This window comes from Alosa alosa, chromosome 11 (genome assembly GCF_017589495.1).
Source record: "Alosa alosa isolate M-15738 ecotype Scorff River chromosome 11, AALO_Geno_1.1, whole genome shotgun sequence".
Classification (NCBI taxonomy): domain Eukaryota; kingdom Metazoa; phylum Chordata; class Actinopteri; order Clupeiformes; family Clupeidae; genus Alosa; species Alosa alosa.
In genome coordinates this window covers 32,050,554-32,073,053 of record NC_063199.1, presented here as the reverse complement: position 1 = coordinate 32,073,053, position 22,500 = coordinate 32,050,554, and the positions used below count along the sequence as shown (strand labels likewise).

Genomic DNA, 22,500 nt, shown 5'->3' with positions numbered 1-22,500 from the left:
GGGTACGCCCTGGCAGTGCACAAACTGTGCATCTATCCCTCTGCCACCACATAACTCCTGACAGCTCCATTCATCAGTAGTCGTTTAGTGATCACCTGAGGCTAATTAAGGGAGGGCTGGGGGGGTGGGGGGGGCATGGGGGGGGGGGTCATGTGAATGTGGGGGTAGAGGTGGCAAGGACAGTGTCTGGTCTCAGGAATTACAGAGGGCTCTCGGAGCCCAGGGACATCCAATTTAATTGGAATGGAAATATGCTAATGGCTGAATAAAGCCACTGCACTGGGCTTCCCTTCACTCTTTGTGCTCCGAACACACAGATGCATCTTGCACACACACACACACACACACACACTCGCACACATGCATGAACACACACGTACACACACACACAGAGACACAAAGGAACCTGGGTAATAATTAATCTCTAAAATAATTGGTAAGAGCGACACACACACACACACACATTCCTTTCTTTTCATCTTTTCTAACATAGGAACATTATGCTGGCTAAGCAAGGAGCTAACATTGTAACTTTGCAACACTGTAACCGCAAACTGCCTTTCACCTTTCTGGATGACGCCAGCACCTTCAAGGACCTCTGAGACAAGCGGAGCCTTGTTGCAATCAAAGCACACAACTTCCCTCCTCAATTTCCTGGAGCCAAGTTATAGCCAAAGACTTGCACTTTTTAAGTCAAAGCTGTTTTCAGAGGGTACAGAATAGCCATTCTGGGACTTGGCAAAAAGGCTTTTTCATGGTCCTCTCCATGGCGTGCACATCCCCATTAGGGTCTGCATCTCCCTTGAAAGCTCCAAGCAGGCATTTACAGTAGAGAAAGAACAAATCATTCAGCAATGACCCAGATTTTGCACCCCCCCAAATGGGACACATGGCTTCAGTGTTCCGTGGGCTGACTTTCACCCAGTGAGGGCTCATATTCAGCTGAAAAGACCCCTACAAAAGCAGCGCGGTTAATGGTTAGCAAAGATATGAGGATGGGCGGGAACTGTGAACCTTGTGGCTTTTGAAGGGGGGTGTGTGAGACGGGTGGGTCAGAGAGTTGATGAGTCAGTGCTCATGCTCGTGCTTGGATGTGGAACTTCCCCCCTGACCTGGCCGGAGAAGGACAATGCCAACAGCCTAGGGTGACAACCTAAGATCCCTATGGAACTTTCCGGCCATTCAGGGAGGTCTTCAACTCAAGGCACGCCACGTCTTCTAGGTACATCAGGAAGATATCCATTAAGACGGCACCCACAAAAACACCTAAGGGGAGTGTGAGAGAGTGTGTGTTGTTGTGTGTGTGTGTGTGGGGGGTTCTGTAGGAAGAAGTACTGTAGGAAGAAGCCGCCGTGACTATGACCTTAACTGAGGGACATGAGGGGCTAGGAAGCCCACCCAACAAGGACACCTAAAAATACTCCCACACACACACACACACACACACACACACACAAAACACACACACACATGCACACACACACACACACACACAAGCACACACAATACACACACACACACACACACACACACACACACACACACACACACACACATCCACACACACATATGCATGCGCACACACACACACACACACACACACACACACACACACACAGGCCAGACATCCTCTGCAACCCAGCAGTGAGTGAACACATCACACCAAGGGCCATTACCCTGTGAGGACAAGACGTTCCCCAGCCTCTCCTGAGACATCTATTTCTGATCCTAAAAGCGTCCTAAAATGTGGCCTGACCTAAAAGACGGACATCGACTAAACACCATTTTTCCTTCGTCTCACCCCCTCTTGCTCTCTTTTCTTTTTTGCCTCCTGTTTGAATTTAATTTAATAAGCTTTGTCGGAATGTGATGATGCAAAGCAGATATGACCAGAGATGACACTAAACCTTCACAAAGTCCTTATTCCTTCTGTCTGTCCCTCTGTTCTTCATGATCTTTTTCTCATGTAGTTTATCTCCACAGTATGCTAAGTCCACTTCCCCCACAGTGAAATAGATTGGTCCCAGTGCCCACCACCCTTAACATGGCATCAGTGGTTTACAGTTATATGCCCTTGTTCTGCTGTAGACATGTCCACTCCACTAACAGAGCAGTCTACATTCAGAGTGTCACACACACAGGCACACACATACGTACACACACACACACACACACAGAAATACACACGCACACACATACACACACTTCACGCTACGCTAACCCTTTATGCAGAATGGTGAATTTAGGCTTTTTGAGCTTCGGCCGCCTATTGCGATGGAGTTCCTCAACAGTCCTTCATCAACATCTATGATGTGCTCAGGATGTACACAACACACGCCTCTTCTCTTGCTACTCTGTCCCTTGGAACAATGACAGAGATGCAAATATAAACACACACACACACAGGCTGAGGAAGAATTCACTCAGTGCACCAGCTCACTACTACCACCACCACACCATTCCAGTACCTCCCTACTAATCTCGTTTGACACACACACACTCACATTCACTTGTGAGGCTCAGTTTAGTCCAGAAGGAGACCATTCGGCTCCATCATGATTGAATGAATCAAAATCTCCAACACAAATGCAGTGTGGCATCGGACCTTGATCAGGACCTTGGCCTGGTCTTGGAACCGTTCCAGAGCAGGGAGAAGATGAGAGGAGAACCGGCCAGCGGATGTCACAATTAAGAGATGTCTCATTTCAGGAATGGAGTCGAGCATGTTTAACCTTACGTCTAATATCAACCAATGACGAGAGATCCGTTTTAAATACACTTGCGTGACAATACCATATGACCTGTCAAACTGCCTAGGCTACTGACTATTGCTTATTTTACACCTGTCACTCACTCGGATACAGACTGCTCTACAAAAATACTAAATAACTTTTCTTGTGAAGTTCGATCGATTTAGGCATTCATCATAATAATGCAGGTGCTATAATCTTCAAACTGTAGCTTACTATATGGCTACCGAAAGATCTTAACCACAGATATGAAGAACCGAGGCCAGAGTGCAACGCTAATAGGACACGCATGCCAACCGCGGTAAGGCAGTGGACGTTCCTTTGTGTTATCTCAGCCATGCACGCCATTCTGCGACCTGCCAGCGAGTGACTGCTGTCTATGGACTGTGCTAACGTTCACAGCTGACAGCAGGGAACCTGAGACAATCAAAATGACTATTCAAACTATGCAATCTCACTCTGACCCACGCGAGGTTCTTGAAAAGAACGGGCTACTAAAGACTATCACTTCATCACCTGGTGCTGGCAGTTTCTCTACATAAAATAAAGGATAGCCTATATGCCTCGTTTAACAGATTCAAGTTCGATCATGATGTTAACAACACTACTAAGCCACTGTTCATTTGACTATGCATTCTCCACACTTACAGTATTAGGCTATATAAACATGACATAACAAAAAACAAAAATACAGTAGGCCTGCATTTGTCCCGCCGCATAGCCCCAAAAGTAACCACGGTCCTTAGATTTTCATCACACAAAAGTAATGCCAAATTGTCCGGCAGAGGGAGCACAAGTGATCAATTAAGAGAAATTCTGCACTGACAAAAAATAGCCCAAAACGTTCTTGACTTTTTGGATTAACGTTAACATCACAGCGGGGAAATGCGTGTTTTAAATCATTTAAGAAAGCTAACAGGTTTAAATACCATAACGCGCAACGACAGCACACCCTTCTCCATATCGAGACATAAGAAAATGCTAAATCAAATGAAAATGAAGCATATATCACGAAGAAATAGCTTTGTCAATACTTTAACACTGTATGCGATGTGAAATTATAGGGTAACAGCAATATAGTCTATAGGGAAAATATTTGAGAAAGGGTTTGCTCCAAAGAATCAGTCACAGTTTATACCACCGTCCCGGTCGTAGCGAGTCCAGACTGAGCTGCTGGCACTTAAACGCATTTCTCCGCACAATGCATGAAAAAAGAATAGCCTAAGATAATTTACTGTACACAGCGTCCGTTGATTCGAACTGTGATCACTGTTCAGATGTTATAGGCTATGTGATTTGCTAGAATCTGACGAAAGCCCAGCGGGATTAGCCAGTCTGCGCCAGGCTGCCATCCATAAACGGCCATGTAGTTTGTTAAATACGTCGAAGCAAACGCGCTAAGGTATTGCATAGACTAGAGAACCTTATCATGATCACTTTACTATCTCGTTTTGGTTATGTTTGCCATGGAACAAATAGACAGGGTGTATCTCACCCCATTGCGCGATCGTCTGTCTGGGATGCACTTCACCTATGTCCCCGCATCGAACCCTCGTCATGCAATGATTCTTTTCATTTAATGGACACCATGTCCCAATATTATGTGGTATTACCGTATACATGAACTAATATTTAATCTGCATACAATAAAGGACTTATGGCACTGAAGGGGAACCTATGAACGGGCTGTAATGACGGGACAGACTGACACAATTTACTGATTCGTCATGACATTCTCTTTGTTTATAAATGTCAAAATCAGGGAAGATGTTATCACTGATTGATAACAACCAACCATAAGACATGGCTATAACTGCATATATGTATAAACTGTTTGAGTTTCGTTATTTACTCCGAGGTGGCAGCCCCGTCAGTCATATCCCGTCCGCCATCAAGTAGACAAATTCAGAATTGTTCTGCATGTTTTACTAGAAAACAGGACGGCTCGCCTTAGAGCCTCTTACCTTCGTATACAGGGGCCATCGGTGCAAGCACTGCTGCTATTCATGGCAAAAAATGTAGCAATTTAGTCCCGAAGTTAATAGAAAAATGCCATGCTGAGGTCCTGACAGAGTCACTGTCTTCTGCATAACTAACCCCGACCACTACGTTAGTAAAAGGGAAAAGAATCAAAATTCACATCCAGAATTTCGAATAGAAAACCAGTCTTCGATCTAATGGTTGTAGACAGATTTCACTAATGTAAGCCCCACGGAATTTGGTTTGTTTGTTTGGCTCACAGGTTGAGCCAATTCGCAGGTTTGCTCAGTTTATGGAGAACATGTCTGTGGAGTGGCTGCAAAAGTTGCAATGGAGAAAGCCAAGGTAGTTTGATACATAATCAAACGACTATTCAGTCGATCACAGTAAAGAGATCCCGTGGGGGCCTCGTAATCAGTGCAATAATGTAATCGATCATTATTTAAACTCCCCAAAGGCCCACTATCTTTTTTAATACATTGAAAGAATGATACTAATAACTATGTTCATGTCTGGGAACCCACATAAGTCTAAATTGCGCCCATCAAATCTTAATGTTTACCTTAATTTCCTATTTCCCAGACCTTATACACAGCATTAAAACAGTCATGTTTGTAAAAAGGGGGTTGCACTAAATATATGTAGTTGTATTAAACTATTACAAAACTGTCTAAGGGCAAAAAGCATTGTTTGTGATTATGTTTGGGGCTAGTGCACAGCCTCCACAGCAGAATTGCGCATTTGCGCTTGTGGTGAATGACTCTGCGATCTGTACATAGGGTCTGATTGTGAGCCTCCAATGACGCCACTGGATTTTCACAGAATGAACCCGAGCAGAATCGGATTACATAGACTCACACAGATGTGGGTAATCTGTCTTTTGCCAGCAACCTCAAAATCTCCCTTGCAAGTGCCTGTCATTGTTGCCGCTGGGTCACACCCCGGTAAACCTAAAAAAAAAATCCCTCAGTGTAGGTCATTGTTGATCTATAGACTATATACTTCCCTGAAGCATACAATTCTTCCTTTTGCATTATTGCTAAGTTTATAAATAACTTTCAATGTGTGGTGAAAATGACTGCGTGTTTAGGCTCCATGATTCATCACTAGCCTATACCATAGACCTATCCATTTTGACAGGATCAGTGTGTAGCCTATTTGTTGGTTGTAGAACAATGAACTCCGCGGTCTAGGTCATATAGCCTAGGCCCATACATGCAAGGTCTGACCTGTTCGGAATTATTGTTTGAAACAAATGCGCTTTAGGCTCATTGAACACGCACAATACATACACACACACACACCAAGATTTATATGTAGATGGTGTATCATTTTTGTCGTAAATTTCCATTAAGCCTTATTGCAACAAAATTGATTTGCATGGGCTGCACAGTCCCATGTTACGTAGCCTGTAGTTCTTTCGTTCATAAAAGACTACAACTACCGCGGACACTTGCATGTCAACAACAGAGTGCGGACACATAACCACGAAAGGAGGTAAGAATATTGAAATATGGCTTTTAAGTTGACTAACTCAACAGACGACCTCCTCTATATACAGGTATAGGGTGTAAAATGTAATTCATAGTTTACTACAAGAGAGAGTGTAAACCACGATAACTTTGGCTAAAGTAGGCAAAAGGGAACTGACAGCATCACGTGCGTTATAAAACAGGTTAGCCTATTCAGTGTCCTTGGTTGATACAGGGAAAAGCCTGCGTTTTCCGATATTTTGTCGTTACATTATAGCTTACTTGATAGTATCCAGTGATATCTCAAGACTATTCAGCTATGTCTGAACGGTCTGTTAATGCATGCTAATCGATGTTTTAGAACATGAAGTGGGGCTCTTCCAGCTAGCATTTCTCACAACAGCCAGCTTGAACATTAAAGTCTCGAGTAACAATATGCACAGACACAGAATTCTCGTTACTTTAAGGTGCTTCTGTGTTCAAAGATCAGGCTAGTCTGTTGTGGCCACAGCCTTTATAAGGAAATAGCAGAGCATATTAGCAAACAAGCTTCTTTTTTTTTTTTTTTAAGTGGAACCTACTGTAGCCTACTCTTACATTATTTCTTAAATTTGAACATTGTTCATATATGTGTACATGGATATGTATATATGTGAATTTTAAATGTATATGTAGGCTACTCAGGTTTTGGGCATTGTCGTGGGTAATGTGTGGACTATACTGTAATGAAGGTGAATTTTGATGATCGTTCACTGAAAAATAAACCAGCAAAGAAAATCCACCAGTGTGCGGTGATGGTTAGGATACAAGATAGTAGGCTACTTCTTAAGGAAAAGAGTCATCATCCCTCCTCTCAGCATGCCTGAATAAGATGACATTGCCTTGAACCCATAGCCAAGTTGTGGGGTCACTTAATTAACGGCATCTTTTCAGCATCAGTAGCCTAGAAATCTAGACGCACCCTCAGTAGCCTACTGTTTTCGGTTTTCTATTGGATAGGCGTGTGTTGCTGTCATATAGCCTATCTAATGGACTGATCCTTGTTGGTCATCTGGTAGATATTACTCAGCCCCTAAAGGCATATGGAGCAGTTTAGTGGAAGCAGGTCTGTTGTTGGTGTTTCCTTTTCCCAGAATGACTTCAGCAAAGTGGTGATTTAACCCCCTTGTTGTGTCTGTGTTATGTTCACTAGTTTTCTGTTCCTGCTGCATTATGACTTGTTATAGCCTAAATCCATAGTAACACATATATTATAATGTAATGTTGTTAAAGACCTTTGTAACAACTTATGTTCTATTGGATATTACCAGTTTCGAACTTCCATTTGCTATTTATGACCTGCAGGCCTCATTGACCTGAGCTCATGCAAGTCAGAACCGGGAAGATTCTATGGGGGCTAGCATAGAAGCAAAGAGGGGGGGGGGGGGGGGGGGGTATGTGTGAATACAGAAGCACAAATACAGTCTGATCAATAGATATGTTCCAGGACTCAATTTTATACACTGACTGACACAATGGGTGTTCTAAAGTTAAACAAAACACCCAAATTGTTATGAAAATGATCAAAAAGTTGTGTAGCATCATGATAGTCAGAATGAATTAACACATTTTTTGAGAGAAAATAATTGTCAATCTGACAAATTTGACCGCGAAGACAACAGGAGCGTTAAATGAGGCACATAGATTACTTTCTCTCTTAAGATTGTAAGATAACAGTCAATGACCCCTTGGGTCATTCAAAATCAGACAGAATCCAGGGTTGCTCTACCCTGTCACATTTTGCTCAAAGTTTGTCTACATAATGTTTAGGTCCCCAAACCTAACTGGACCATTAAAAGTTTGTATTGCATGCCCTAGTGCAAGAAAGAGGGTATTATAAACTCTTTTTATGTAGACTACTCACATGGCATCGACCAGTATTTTGTGTACAAAACATCATTAATGTTGTGGTAATATTAGAGGTATCCACAGCATATGAACATGGAGACATTATGGATAAAAGTAGGAGTGGCTGTATTGTTTTGGCCATTTTCATAGGACAGCAAAAGCCTATTTAGGGTAGCTGATAGGAACCTGACGATTTATATGGGAATAGTTCAGTGTTTAATCATTTAGTGTACAAAGTATCAATGTTTTACTGAGTTGCTGTCATAAATACACTTTTACAATGTTATACCTTTGTCTCTTTACTCCTCCTCCTGAGGAACTCTATATGTTTTGTTCCTGAGAAACTTTGTCTAATTACTATCGTACAACATTGATACTTTGTACACTAAATGCCCATACACTTTCAAATTCCTACTAGTTTTACCACCATTTTAATCTTTTGAAAATGACGCAACCTTCCCTTGTTTTATCACATCTCTGTGCCCATGATGTGGAGAACACAAATATTGGCATTCACAAAAATGTGTAAAGAAAAAATAATTGTCATTACCATAATATTACCAATGCATAAAAACAATCTGAAACCCTATTTGGTTTATTTGCTACTGTTTATTATTTTTATTTTATTTTTACTGAGAACATGTTTGTCTTCCATCCTATAAAGTTTGGGCTGACTATGAGTAATACTTTTCAAGATATTAATTCTCAAACATTGCTCCCCAGACAATGTATTTTCCAGGCTATCAAACATAAGTAATATCAAGGGCTGACAAAATATGAATTTGAAGAGAAATATTCAACAGGCCTTGGTTTTGGAACCCTTTCGGTTTGAAGAAAATCTAACACAGTGCAGCAACAACCTTATCTGATTTGATACAGGATGACCCTGTAATAACAACAACCCACATACAAAAGCACATATTTGATGTAGAAGACAATGCATCAGATTGTCAGTAAATCTATGTGAAGATTTAAGAAATGCCAGTAGCCTACTTTCAACACCTCAGTGTGATTATCAGACATAGTGCTCATTCATGTTCATTTTTCCACACATTTATCAATGTATACATGTTTACATTGTTACCACGTAAGCTACTACTACCAGTCTGAAATATCCTCATATTTGTTTTGTGAAGTTATAATGTCTAAATAAACAGGCTCTAGAACTTCCCTACATTCTTCTCCATCCTGACTATTCCTCGTCTCCCTAGCAAGCTTGTGGCGTGACCAAAGCCAAATAAAAACATTAGATAGAACCTTAAACTTTGTACAATAACACAAGCAGATGTCTGAAGATACAATTATCTACAATAGGAAGGGTCTAATGTCCAAATCTTCATTGAGCCCCCTTGGGGCCAAAGTTCCCAGGTGGTGGATCCAAGGCCTCTCTTTTTAGAAGCAGGTTGTCGTTTTACATGTTCTATCCCTATAAATCTCAAGGTTGAGAGTGGGTGTCCTGATTGGTTAAAGGAACTTTTTTCCTAAAAATCTTGACCTTTTTTTGTTCACCACCTTGGATGTGCACAAAGTCTCCTTGGAAGTAGTACTCAGTGTTTCCCACAGAATTCAATTCTATGTGTGGTGGTAAGTATCGGTGGGGGTTGCAACAGTTTTGCGCAGCATGTTTATGATGCTAACCTGATTTTAATCACGACTTAACCAGTCATCTTCCATGCCAACAACAATCCTTGCACAAATTACAATGTTTTCTTTAAACGTGCATGCAGAGGAGGGGCAGGTTCGTTGAGAGAGAGAGAGAGAGAGACAAGGAGAGGCTTCGCAAAGGTGCCCATAGCTCTACAATGAAAGGATTTCATCCAATTTAAATAGTACAACATGGCAAATCATTGTGTGGTGGTCAAAGTTGATATTGTGGTGGGCCGCCACAAGTCAATGTATGGGAAACACTGGTACTTATTGCTGCACTAACAGTATCCTAGTGGCACTGTACTGTACCTTAGTGTGCCTTTATTGTTGTAAGTCGCTTTGGATAAAAGTGTCAGCTAAATGACTTAATGTAAATGAAGATTTAGAATGCAATTTTATAAACTGAATATTGCTCGAAAGCAAGAGTCCAGAATGTGAGTTGATTCATGCTCACACACACACATACAGGGAGAGAGAGAGAGAGAGAGAGAGAGAGAGGCTTCATGAAATCTTTTATGAGCGCAGAATCCTTTTGAATGAGAGTTGTTATGTCCATAGGTCACGCGCATCCTGCATCCACACTGTAATTTAGTGGCAGCAGCAGCCAGGATGATTACATCAGGCTGTTCCCTACAGGTGTGTCTGTTCTGGAACAGGCTGAGCTCACGTCACCGCCTCACGCCTCTCTCTCTCTCTCTCTCTCTCTCTCTCAATGAGTCATGACTCTTTATGGAGCACGAAGTGAAACAAAAACAGGAGAGAGAAAGAGAGGAAGGATGTGGGGGGGCAGGGTTAGAGGGAGAGAGAGAGAGAGGGTAATTTGGCAGGTTTAATTGCTGCCTAATGAAATGCATGAAGAAAAAGAACTGAGTACCGATAAGGACTAGAGGACAATGCCTGGAGGTTACAAAACCATCACAAAGTATTAATAATTTGATTTTCTCAAATTAAATTAATTTCTTTAAACAGTCCGGGTACCAAATTTACAAGACCTTGTGAGGAAAGGTGTAAGGTGAAGAAGAATGGGCGAATTATGTTTACCCACTTCAGTGTTAAGCATGTCAAACCTGACTGGATACAGCACCCTCCACATTTATTGGCTCAAAATCAAAAGTTGATTGAAATCCTGTATTTATTTATTTTTTTAAGAAATCTTCTTTTGATGATTTATCCTAATCTCACAATGAAAACAATGAGGAAAATCTAACCTAGAAAAGAAAAAATAATATTGTTTTTCACAATTATATATTTATTTTGCTCTCCCTCAAGATTAGAAGGGTCCTCATTGTTTTCATTGTGAAACCAAGACAAATTGCCTAAAGATGATTTTTTATTCCTGTTTTTACTCAGCTTTAGGGGTGCCAATCAGGGTTGGAGGCTAAACACAAGTAAATGCAGTTTATCCACCTCTGAAATTTCAGAAATACAATCCAATAGTAGTATAAATAGTATCCACCTCTTATTAGAGTTTATCCACCTCTCAAAAGAGTTTATTCACCAATTGCAACTTTTAACATTCAACATCACATTCAAACATAACATTCAAATCACACTGTATTATCCACATTCACAATATGTGCACTCATCAACACTCTAGGAACCATAATGGTATTGTTATAAACATTGGACAATAACCTCCACCATCATCGAACACGTTCTGAATGCCTTTTTAAAACATCCGATACCTCCTGGCAGTCCTTACCGTGATCACAGAATTCATAGTTTACCCACCTCTTATTTTACCACTACACCCCTGGTGCCAATAGCTATGAAGGACGCTGTATGTACTGATTGTTGTCTGTATTTGTTTACAACAGCTGTGCAGACAGGAGAAGGTGATTTTGGACATTGATCAAACAATTTGAGTAAACAGTGTTGATAAAAAAAACATTTCTCTCTCTCTCTCTCTCTCTCTCTCTCTCTCTCTCTCTCTCTCTCTCTCTCTCTCTCTCTCTCTCTCTCTCTCTCTCTCTGTTTCTATGTGTGTGCGTGTGGACAGTAAGGAGATCACGCATTTCTTTCTCTCTCTCTCTCTCTCTCTCTCTCTCTCTCTCTCTCTCTCTCTCTCTCTCTCTCTCTTTCTGTCTGTTTCTACGGTAAAGTGTGGACAGTAAGGAGATCGGAGGATTTTCTCTCTCTCTCTCTCTCTCTCTCTCTCTCTCTCTCTCTCTCTCTCTCTCTCTCTCTCTCTCTCTCTCTCTCTGTTTCTATGTGTGTGTGTGTGGACAGTAAGGAGATCACGCATTTCTTTCTCTGCTGTGAATGAGAATTCCTTTTACTTTGCTAAGCTGTAACAAGCTGCCAGTCTTTGCTTTACTCTAAAACAACATTCTTTACCCTGCCCAAAAGATGACGCAGATATATAATGAGACAAATGACTTACACCATGTCATCAGTAAAAACATTTGTTTTGCAAAGTGAGACTGAGATTTGGTTGGGCTTATCACAGCTGTCTTGGCACATAAACAGCATTTGGGCTGTTTGCCCATAGAGTTTCTGTTCCTCAAACAGGACAGTAAAATGGAGATACCCATCAGCGCCATGGCCAAACTGACTGGCACCAGTGTTTCAGAGCATGAATGAAGGACTGGCAGATCATTCACTACAATCCATTGAAGAAAGAAAGAGAGAGAGAACGAGGATAAGCAGAATGAGGCAAATGACTGAATCAGTTAGTGTTACCATGGGAACCAGTCTTTGCCCAAAAAAATCATTTGGTCTTGGACACTCTCGTTTGTTATGGTTATGATATTTAGCTGGTGCTTTTGTGACTTACAGAATATGAAGTAAGTTAGTCAGTCCATCAGTCTTAGCCCTACAATTGTGAAAGAGTTGGTTTTAACAGAAGTTACAGATATTGTTATGGATGAATATCTCCAAAGATATTGGAGACTTTGGGTATTGTTAGCGTTTCAACTGCTTCAAAGATTTTGTAAGTGTGCAATTTCAAATTCAATTTAATGCACATATGCTTATGAAGAATATTTAATCACTGAAGTTGACTCGAATAATAATCACTTGTAAAAACAAGTCCACTCTCACTTAAGGTCTCAACTAGGGTAATGCAGACAGAAGTAAGTCATGGCAGAAATAAGAGAGTTTCACTGTAAATGATTGATGTTCTTGTACTACACAGGGAATGTAGGGTGTGTGTTATCTGCATAGTTTGATTCGACCAGTGGCTTATCTTCCTCAAAGTGCTGATCTGAGATGATCTGAGAGCTGATGTGATCAGCCACAGCTGTGAAGAAATATCTTTGAGGAACATGTGTCTTCATGCAGGGGACCTTTCCCCTGCAGTTCCATGCCCAAAACAAACTCAGAGAAGATGTAGTGTTGTAATCTAATATGCGTATTTGAAGTCACTCGTAAATAAAGCACACACACACACACACTAACATGCCTGTGCTCTTCTCTGTCATTAAAAATGGTGTGTTGGCCGTGGCTGCGTTCAGACTGATGATGGACGAGCTGGTGGACGTGTTGAAGTGCTGGTTCCCCTGGAGCCCGGCGGCTGGTCTGTGTCCGTCGGACTGTTCCTGCTCCTCCTGGGCCTCCTCTACTGGTGAGTACTGCAGCTGCTCAAATGACCCCCCAGAATCTTCAGAATCTTCCTGCAGTTGGCACACAGGGCTTAAAGTTCTTAGGCACTGTGTCTGATTTCAGGTGAGGGCCAGGCTGTTTAAGATTTGAAAATAGATTTTTGTAAAGAATACGTATACGGTAATGACTTCAGGCACAGAATTCAGTGCACAGGCCAATTCATTACAGCTTATTTATTATGGATGCTATCTCACATTTCTCGCTAACATCGCTAACACATTTCTCAACTGAAGTGTGATTTAGTAGTTAAGTGCAGCATGATAAACTTAATCCACTGTTTAGACTGCACTGCATCAGTGGGGTTCATCAGTGTCAGTGGGCGTTGTTCTGCATTGTGTGTTCAGGGGCTTGGTTGGTCCATGGGCTGCGCTGGCGCTGGCGTTGCGCTCGGCGGGTCCCCGGTTGATTGGCAGAGGCTCTTGGGCCTCGTGGAGGATCATGGGATGTCAGCCCTGTCGCTTTGAATGTGCTTGAGTGTTTTGACAGATGGCTGAGATGGGTTGTTTGTGTTGGAAGTCTGTCTGAATGAGCTAGTGTGGATGCTCTTTGGTGGGGGGTTTAGGCCAATGTGAAGACATGTTATGCAGAACTGTACATAAATATTCCCATGGATTTATGTCCTGGTCGTGGAAGACATTCTGCATGGTCGATTCCGCTCAAGATTGTGGATGTGTGTGTGTGTGGGCATGTGTGGGAGAGAGAGAGAGAGAGGGGTCTGTTTCTCTCAAGCCCTGAGAAGAACAGCAGCAATGAGCTCAGACGATGCTCTACTTACTGTGTCTGTGTAAGTGTGTGTGTGTGTGTGTGTGTGTGTGTGTGTGTGTGTGTGCGCGCGTGTGCGTAACGTGTGAGATACAGAGCCTATCTAATCTTTTATAGCCATGCTCTTTTCTTAGAAATAGGAAGCAGAAAGGCTTAAACCCCTCAGTGATAACTAACCTCTTAATAGCACATGAACATGACAACAGGCCAGATGTGGCTGCACAGTGTAAATACAGTGATGCTAATAAACTGGTCATCGTTACTGTTTTGTATTTGGTCTGGACTCTTGTGGATAACAGATCTGTGATGTGCTGAGTCATTTGATTAACACTCTATACAGTTTTTATTCAGACCCCGTCTGAATAAACTAGGCTAGTATTGGTAAGATAACAGCCTAGTAGTTCCCAGATAAGACAATTAACTATTGGGGGGCAGCCGTGGCCTACTTACTGTAGCGCTTCGGACTTTTAACCGGAGAGTTGCCTGTTCGAACCCCGACCAGTAGGCACGGCTGAAGTGCCCTTGAGCAAGGCACCTAACCCCTCACTGCTCCCCAAGCGCCACTGTTGTTGCCGGCAGCTCACTGCGCCGGGATTAGTGTGTGCTTCACCTCACTGTGTGTTCACTGTGTGCTGTTTGTGTTTCACTAATTCACGGATTGGGATAAATGCAGAGACCAAATTTCCCTCACGGGATCAAAAGAGTATATATACTTATACTTTTACTTATACTTAACTATAAAGCAAACTTTATAAACACCATGTTGAACGTTGTTAATATTTAACTACATGTGAAGGGGGTGAAAACTGCTTCAAAGGCTTTAGACTTTGCAGAATGTCAGGTAAGTGTTGATTTATTCAGGGTGAATGTTACTTAACTGAGCGAGCTGTGAGTCAGTTTGGGTGAGGGAGAGAGTGGCGAGGCCGAGAGGGGGGAGGGGACCCAGGACGCATGAGAGCATGATGAGAAAAAGGCTTGTTTTGGGCCACTTACATTTCCCCCTGCTGTACGCTTCTGCCTGATGCAGTCTCTCTCTCTCTCTCTGCTCTCTCTCTCTCTGCTCTCTCTCTCTCTCTCTCTCGCTCCCTCACTCGGTCTTTCTATTTCTCTTTTACTTTCTCACACACACACACACACACACACACACACACACACACACACCACACACACACACACACAGACGCTTGTCCAGAACAAGTAAATTCCTGCCTGTTGGCGAAGCTGCAGCTGCCATTGGGGTGAAGAGACTGAAAGAGGCTTCTTATGTAACTCTCTCTCTGTCTCTTTCTTTCTCTTTCTCTCTCTTTCTTTCTCTTTCTCTCTTTCTGTCTTTCTCTCTCTCCTCTGCTATTTCAGCGCTTGTCTTCCTTACTCTCCCCCTTTCCCCTTTCATTTCCCTGTCTCTCCCCTCTTTCTCAATCTATATCTCACTGTTCCCTTGCAAATGAAGATTTCTGCTGCTGAATGGAAATCATCTTGCTTGCGGGCATGGCCGACCCAGAGGATTCCGTAAAAACAGCGGATTTAGGTGGAGAAACAAGAGTGTGTGTGTGTGTGTGTGTGTGTGTGTGACTCTTTTGGGATGGGCTGGCTCCAAAAAAAGGCCCCCAGGCCCACATCAGAGACTGAGTGACCCAGAGATGAGGCCTCGGCACCGGCCAAGGCCATACAGACCGGTCCCTCAGACACGACCACGTCAGACATGCACGGCTGGGTGACAGACAGACAAAGCGAGAGAGAGAGCGAGAGAGAGATTAAGAAAAGGGAAGACGTAAACAAATAGTGAGTCTGAATGCAAATGGGGAAAACTTTGTTCCCATGTCAGGGATCTGAATCACAGACAAAGCATTGCTAGATACACACACATACACACACTCCGAGACCGACATTATAATCCCTTTCAATATTAAACTGCTCATTACGCAGTGAAACACCATCAGCGAATGCTGCAGCGAGACAAGGAGCGAACATCAGTCTCAGCCGCAAATAACATGCATAAAAGTCAACACTGAAGTGCAAGCATAAATCACCAGGCAGTCGAGCCAATAAAGAAAGGTCAGTACGAAAAACCAAGAACCGAGTCTATGGCCACTGTATGACTGGTGAGTCTAGGAGACATGCACATTAAAATGTTACCATTTGTCTGTGTTTCTAAAAATATTAGCCTATAAAATATTAGTTTATGAATAATAGCTGATGCAGTATAAGCATTTCATGCATTAGGGATATTGATGTTTTTTTTTTTACTTTTATGCTTTACTCTTTTGCAAGGTTGTGCTGTGAGTTGAACTGAGACAAATTGAGTGTTTGCGACAGAGAGAATACTTCATAATCTGTCCATATCGACAGAGAGAATACTTCATAATCTGTCCATATTTGTGTTTGCATTGTGTGTGTGTGTGTGTGTGTGTGTGTGTGTGTGTGTGTGTGTACGGGCAGGCGTGCTATTGTTGTGAACCTCTGCTGAACTCTCTTTGGGGATTGGCTCTGGTTCTGCCATGGACCTGTCTCAGAGCTGACTGCCCCCTACAGGCCAAAATCCATACAATTCAAATAGTCTTGAACTCTCACTGTGTGTGTATCTGTTTGTGTGTGTGTGTGTGTGTGTGTGTGTGTGTCTGTACCTTATTTCCAAAATGTCTTCCAAAAGTTTCCCTCCTCTCCTCCTCTCCTCCTTATGTAATAGCCCTCTTATCTCGTTGTGTATGTGTGTATTCCTATTCTGGAGATTTCCCTGGGTGTGGTGTCCTCTCCTCTCCCTCCCTCCCTCCTCCCTCTCTTCTCCTCTCCTCTCCTCCCTCCCCTCCCTCCTCTCCTCCTCTCTTCTCCTCCCTCCTCTCCTCCTCTCCTCCCTCTCCTCTCCTCTCCTCCTCCCCTCTCCTCTCCTCTCCTCCCTCTCCTCCCTCCCTCTCGTTCATGTTGGATCAGCAGGTCTTACTGGTGCTGAGACTCCAACCTCTGACTCAGACTGCCTTAGGATGAATTCACCCAACAAATGTCCTGTATTGTTATGTAATAACGTGTTTGTGATGTCCATGCATGCATGTGTATGTATGTCCATGCATGCATGTGTATGTATGTGTGTGTGTGTGTGTGTGTGTGTGTGTGTGTATGAGGTCTGTTTTCCCTCAGCTAATCTCTTCACTATGGCCAAGTGTTCCTTAAATGACATGAGTGTGTGTATGTGATGTGTGTGTGTGTGTGTGTGTGTGTATGTGTGTGTGTGTATGTGATGTGTGTATGTGTGTGTGTGTGTGTGTGTGTGTGTGTGTGTGTGTGATGTGTGTCTGCATGACGTGTGTCTGTGTGTATGTGATATGTGTGTCTGTGTGTATGTGTGTGTGTGTGTGTGTGTGTGTGTGTGTGATGTGTGTATGTGATGTGTCTGTGATGTGTGTATGTTTCTGTGTGTGTGTGTGTGTGTGTGTGTGTGTGTGTGTGTGTGTGTGTGTGATGTGTGTCTGCATGACGTGTGTCTGTGTGTATGTGATATGTGTGTCTGTGTGATGTGTGTCTGTGTGTATGTGATGTGTGTGTGTGTGTGTGTGTGTGTGTGTGATGTCTGCGTGATGTGTGTCTGTGTGTGTGTGATGTGTGTGTGACCTCTAGGCTGTGAGCTCTCAGTCTGTCCTCTGGCTGCCTGTGATGGAAAAGATGACAGACTGGTGTGAGAGAGTCTCACACACATCATGAAATTCTTTTATCATTCCAGTCACCACGGTCTGGCCTGAGTGTCAGGATTAGGAATTGGCGGTAAGAGTGTGGGGTCAAAGGGACAGTGTGTGTGTGTGTGTGTGTGTGTGTCTGTGTGTCTGTGTGTGTGTCTGTGTGTGTGTGGGTGTGTATGTGTGTGTGTACGTGTGTTTAGTCCTTTCTTTGTGTGCCTGTCTCACCCATGATTAAAATTCGCTTGTCATTGTCTTCACCTGTCATAACACCATCCCTTTTCACTTTACACACACTACGCACTGAGGGGAAAGCCGGACAGTGGTGGCCTTTGCGAAAATCACCTCATTCCACATGTGTGTGTGTGTGTGTGTCGGGGCCTCTCTGCCAAAGGTAGTGTGTGTGTGTGTGTGTGTGTGTGTGTGTGTGTGTGTCATTTAAAGACTGGCAGATTGTCCAACCACCACATTGTATCCCCTCCCCTCTCTCACTTGCACACATGATTATACACACACACACACACACACACACACCAATTCCCTTAACCATCATAAAATCTGCTATTGGCTGTGGTTTCCCTGGTGATGGATCTTAATAAATGCAGATATGGTGATCAGCATGCACTGGAATTGAAGCTGAGACACTTCTCCCCGATCTGCCTATGAAGAACCCTTCTCCTCCATCTGCCTATGAAGAACCCTTCTCCTCCATCTCTCTGTGAAGCTCTCTAGAACCCTTCTCCTCCATCTGCCTATGAAGAACCCTTCTCTTCCATCTGCCTATGAAGAACCCTTCTCCTCCCTCTGCCTATGAAGAACCCTTCTCCTCCATCTCTCTGTGAAGCTCTCTAGAACCCTTCTCCTCCATCTGTCTGTGAAGCTCTCCAGAACCCTTCTCCTCCATCTGTCTGTGAAGCTCTCCAGAACCCTTCTCCTCCATCCTTTGATGCTCCATCAGACCCCCACTACAATCAAATTGGGTGAACTCATGCAGTGAGAGCGGGATGCAAAGCAGTTGTAAATGATAGCTCAGTGGAGCACGATCCATTACTACTGGGAGTTTCCAACCGCCGTGTTATAAATACGGAACTTTGATTCCTCAAAATTAAAGAGCAAAGGAAAAGAACAAGTAGAAAATGCCTAATGCTTTTTGCCCGACAACAGCAATCTCTTTCTCTCTCTCTCTCTCTCTCTCTTACACACACACACACACACACACAGCATCACAGCTGCAGAGACAGACACACCTAACACTCCCCAGTGACAGCTGGAAATAGCTCTGAGTTGTTGCTGCTGTTTGCTGTTTGCTGTGTGTGTGTGTGTGTGTGTGTGTGTGTGTGTGTGTGTGTGTGTGTGTGTTGAAGTCTGTAGGTTGTTAGGTAGGCATTTGAAGAGGCCTCCAGAACAGATAGAGACCCAGGTGAGGCATGCACACACACACACACACACACAGCCACGCATGCACAGAACGTTAAGATCTCAAGTTTAGACACACATTAAGTGCTGAAAACACATTTCTGTTTACGTCTCTCTTTCTCACACACACACACACACACACACACACACAGGCATGCATGCATCCTTCTGGCCCACTCTAGGGTGTGGCAGGTTTAGGCAGCTTGAGTCTACTTTGCCTTTCTCCTCTCAAATAGTTTTTCTATCCTCTCACTGTGTCCTCCCAAAACACACACACACAAAAAAACACACACATCATCAGTTCAGCCTCAGCAGTTCTGGTGAGTGTACTGGAGCATCACACACATCAGTGAGTGAGGCAGGCCCTCGCTGGAATTCCAACTCTTCACTGTTCCACAACTCTGTGCGTGTGTGTGTGTGTTTGAGAAAGAAAGAGAGACGTAAACAGAAATGTGTTTTCAGCACTTAGTGTGTGTCTAAACTTGAGATCTTAACGTTCTGTGCATGCGTGGCTCTGTGTGTGTGTGTGTCCACAGAGGGTCTGGTACAGGGGGATCACTACAGCAGAGCAGTAAGAAAGAGTCAGATCTCCGCTTTGTAGCGAGTGGCCAGCACTCTAGCAGTTACTTTAGGATGGTTTTAGTTGCAGTACTGCTGTAGTGATCCCCCTGTACCAGACCCTCTGTGGACACACAGACACAGACAACACACACACACACACACACACACACACACACACACACATATACACACACACACACAGAGAACTGTTACTTTAGGATGGTTTTAGTTGCAGTACGTCTTCGGGACGTGGCTTTGTGTCTGTTCCCTCCGACTTGTCTGATGATAAAGCTCTCTCTCTCTCTGTGTGTGTGTGTGTGTGTATTATTTTGTATTTTGTACTGCAGACTCATGGCTCATCAATCAGTGCAGGCCTCTGCTAAATCAGATAAGTGTCTACAACAAGGTCTCTAATGCATCATGACAGGCATAGCCCACACACACACACCCACTTTCAGAAATACTCATACAAACATACCCATGTATTTATATTGAAAGTGCCTCTCACACACACACACACACAAGCAGACAGTGGCTTACTCACACACCCACACAAACACATACACATTTACAACAAGCACCACAAATCCACACATTTAGCCGTGCGAATTGTATTGTCTTTATCAATATCATCTTCAGTGTCTATATACACAAAAATGAGTGTGTGCATGCCTGGAAAAGTGTGCATTTCTGCAAACATTGAGGACAGCCACATATTTTCAATGCTTTACAGATGTGTGTGTGTCTGTGTGTGTGTCTGTGTGTGTGTGTCTGTTTGGCCGGGTGGCTGTGAAACAATCCTCTGTCCTGGATGCTTGTCCTGCCTTGCACAGATCAATGGTGGCGTATCGACGCGCTGCTGTTCCGAGGCCGTTAGCGATGAGGAGGTGATAAAATATGACACGGCTGATCTGCAGGGACTCCGCAGCCTCTCATACCAATTACCGCTCTCAGCCAGCCTCACTCTACATTAACATGGCCGCCTCAAACACATGCGCTAATGCTGTGTGTGTGTGTGTGTGGTGTGTGTCTGTGTGTGCGTGTCAGTGTGTGCGTGTGTGTGTGTCTCTCATTGTCTGTCTCCATGTGTGTGTTTCTTTTTGTCTGTCTCCATGTGTGGTAGGGCTGCACAATTAATCGAATTTTAATCACAATCACGATTTTGGCTTCCCACGATCAAATTTGCGTGATCGAGCGATATTAAAAATGTGTGCTCTACCCATTGAACCAACCTGGCAACCCATAGAACACTCCGCTACAAAACAATGTGCCTGCATGCAGCCTACCAATGACCACTGTTCCTGCACTGCTCAGCCTGATGCAATGCTCAGTTTGGATGCACTGTGGACTAGTAGCATTATGTTAACTATTAGTAGGCTAGTTAGACTATACAAAAAAACCACGATCAAAAATCAAATGTGTGGCACAGCAGGCCAAGAGCTTGTCCCTCTAAACGGATCATCCGTTGTTCGAAAATATTTCGGATTTCAGGCAAGTGGAATTAACCAAAAACTTAAGCAAAGCAGGGCTCTCAACTCATACCGTGAAACACATCACATGAAACCACACATGCCTTTTATCCGTTAACTTTTAGTCCTTGTTTGCTTCTCCGATATAACCTATAATAAGAGTTGAGCTAACGGCGGGTCCGTGAATTATATTCATGTATTTTTATAAGCTACATGTGCAACCTACAATGCATATCGTTTCAAGACACAGCCTACTCAAAAGCGAGTGAACAATAATGAAATTGTAGCCTACCGTCAGTGTTTACATAACAACGAATGACTAAACCAGGGGTGTCCAAACTCAGGCCCCGCCACGCACTTTAATCCGGCCCGCCAAGCATTTATTAGTTTATCATAGATCCGGCCCGCCACACTTTAATCCGGCCTGCCAAGCATATAATTAGGTTATCATAGCTAGCTATTTTTTTCCCAGCGATAGGCGGCGTTGTGAATAACTTCAGGCTACTGCAAACTGCTTTACACTCTTCCTAAAGAACATTTACAATGTCAATGTCAAAACAGCTTGTTACATCGAGATGCATAGTATCTCCATTGCAGCAGTTCTAACTACGTTATGCTACTCCATTTAATTGGGAACTCATTTGAGCTGCAGTAGAGAGATGGCAATGGCAACAGTTCCCATTACTGACCATTTACAAACTGAGTGGGCACAGCACTAGCCATAGGCTATTTTGAGTGGATCTGGCAAAGGGTCTTAAATTGACGTTGCACCATTTATAAATGAATTAAAAAAAGCATCAAATTAACAGTATTTCTTAATACTTTGTAATTTACTGTGTTGCCGTTTAACGCTCTCAAATATTAACAAAAGTAGCACGCTGGAAGTTTGGAAATGACTGATCTATATTTGCTGTAATTTTGGGGAGTAAATTTTTGGGTGAGCCAGATAGCAAGTCCAATATGTTTAAGGAAAAATATTTTTGTCACTAAAATTAATTAATAATCGCGATAAATAATCGTGATCTCAAAATTGATCAAAAATAATCGCGGATTATCATTTTGGCCATAATCGCGGCAGCCCTAATGTGTGTGTGTCTGTGTGTTTTGTATTTGTCTCTACTATGTGTCACATGTGTGTGTGTGTGTGTGTGTTTGTCATCATGTCTTCTAGGATTCTTCATAAGGTGATGTTCAGTGTGTGTCTGGGAGTGTCAGAGCGTGTGTCTATCTCTCAGGGTTACCGTGCAGATGCGGAGTCTGTGCAGCCCATGCGCAAGTCCACGGTGTG

The 22,500-nt window shown here is 43.2% G+C and overlaps 2 protein-coding genes across 2 annotated transcripts in view; one reads left to right on the top strand and one right to left on the bottom strand.

Moving 5' to 3' along the window:
• The window catches only part of hipk2 (homeodomain interacting protein kinase 2), a 78,910-nt gene extending 73,868 nt beyond the window's left edge, over nucleotides 1-5,042 (bottom strand). Inside the window, 1 exon segment of the mRNA XM_048256732.1 lies at nucleotides 4,715-5,042. Within this exon segment, the coding sequence (XP_048112689.1) occupies nucleotides 4,715-4,733 (19 nt within the window). The 5' untranslated portion in view covers nucleotides 4,734-5,042.
• A 1,139-nt stretch (nucleotides 5,043-6,181) lies between these two features.
• tbxas1 (thromboxane A synthase 1 (platelet)) overlaps nucleotides 6,182-22,500 on the top strand; it is an 86,233-nt gene continuing 69,914 nt past the window's right edge. The window contains 4 exon segments of the mRNA XM_048257281.1: nucleotides 6,182-6,227; nucleotides 13,192-13,301; nucleotides 20,091-20,131; nucleotides 20,575-20,630. Coding sequence (XP_048113238.1) covers nucleotides 13,196-13,301; nucleotides 20,091-20,131; nucleotides 20,575-20,630 — 203 coding nt within the window. The 5' untranslated portion in view covers nucleotides 6,182-6,227; nucleotides 13,192-13,195.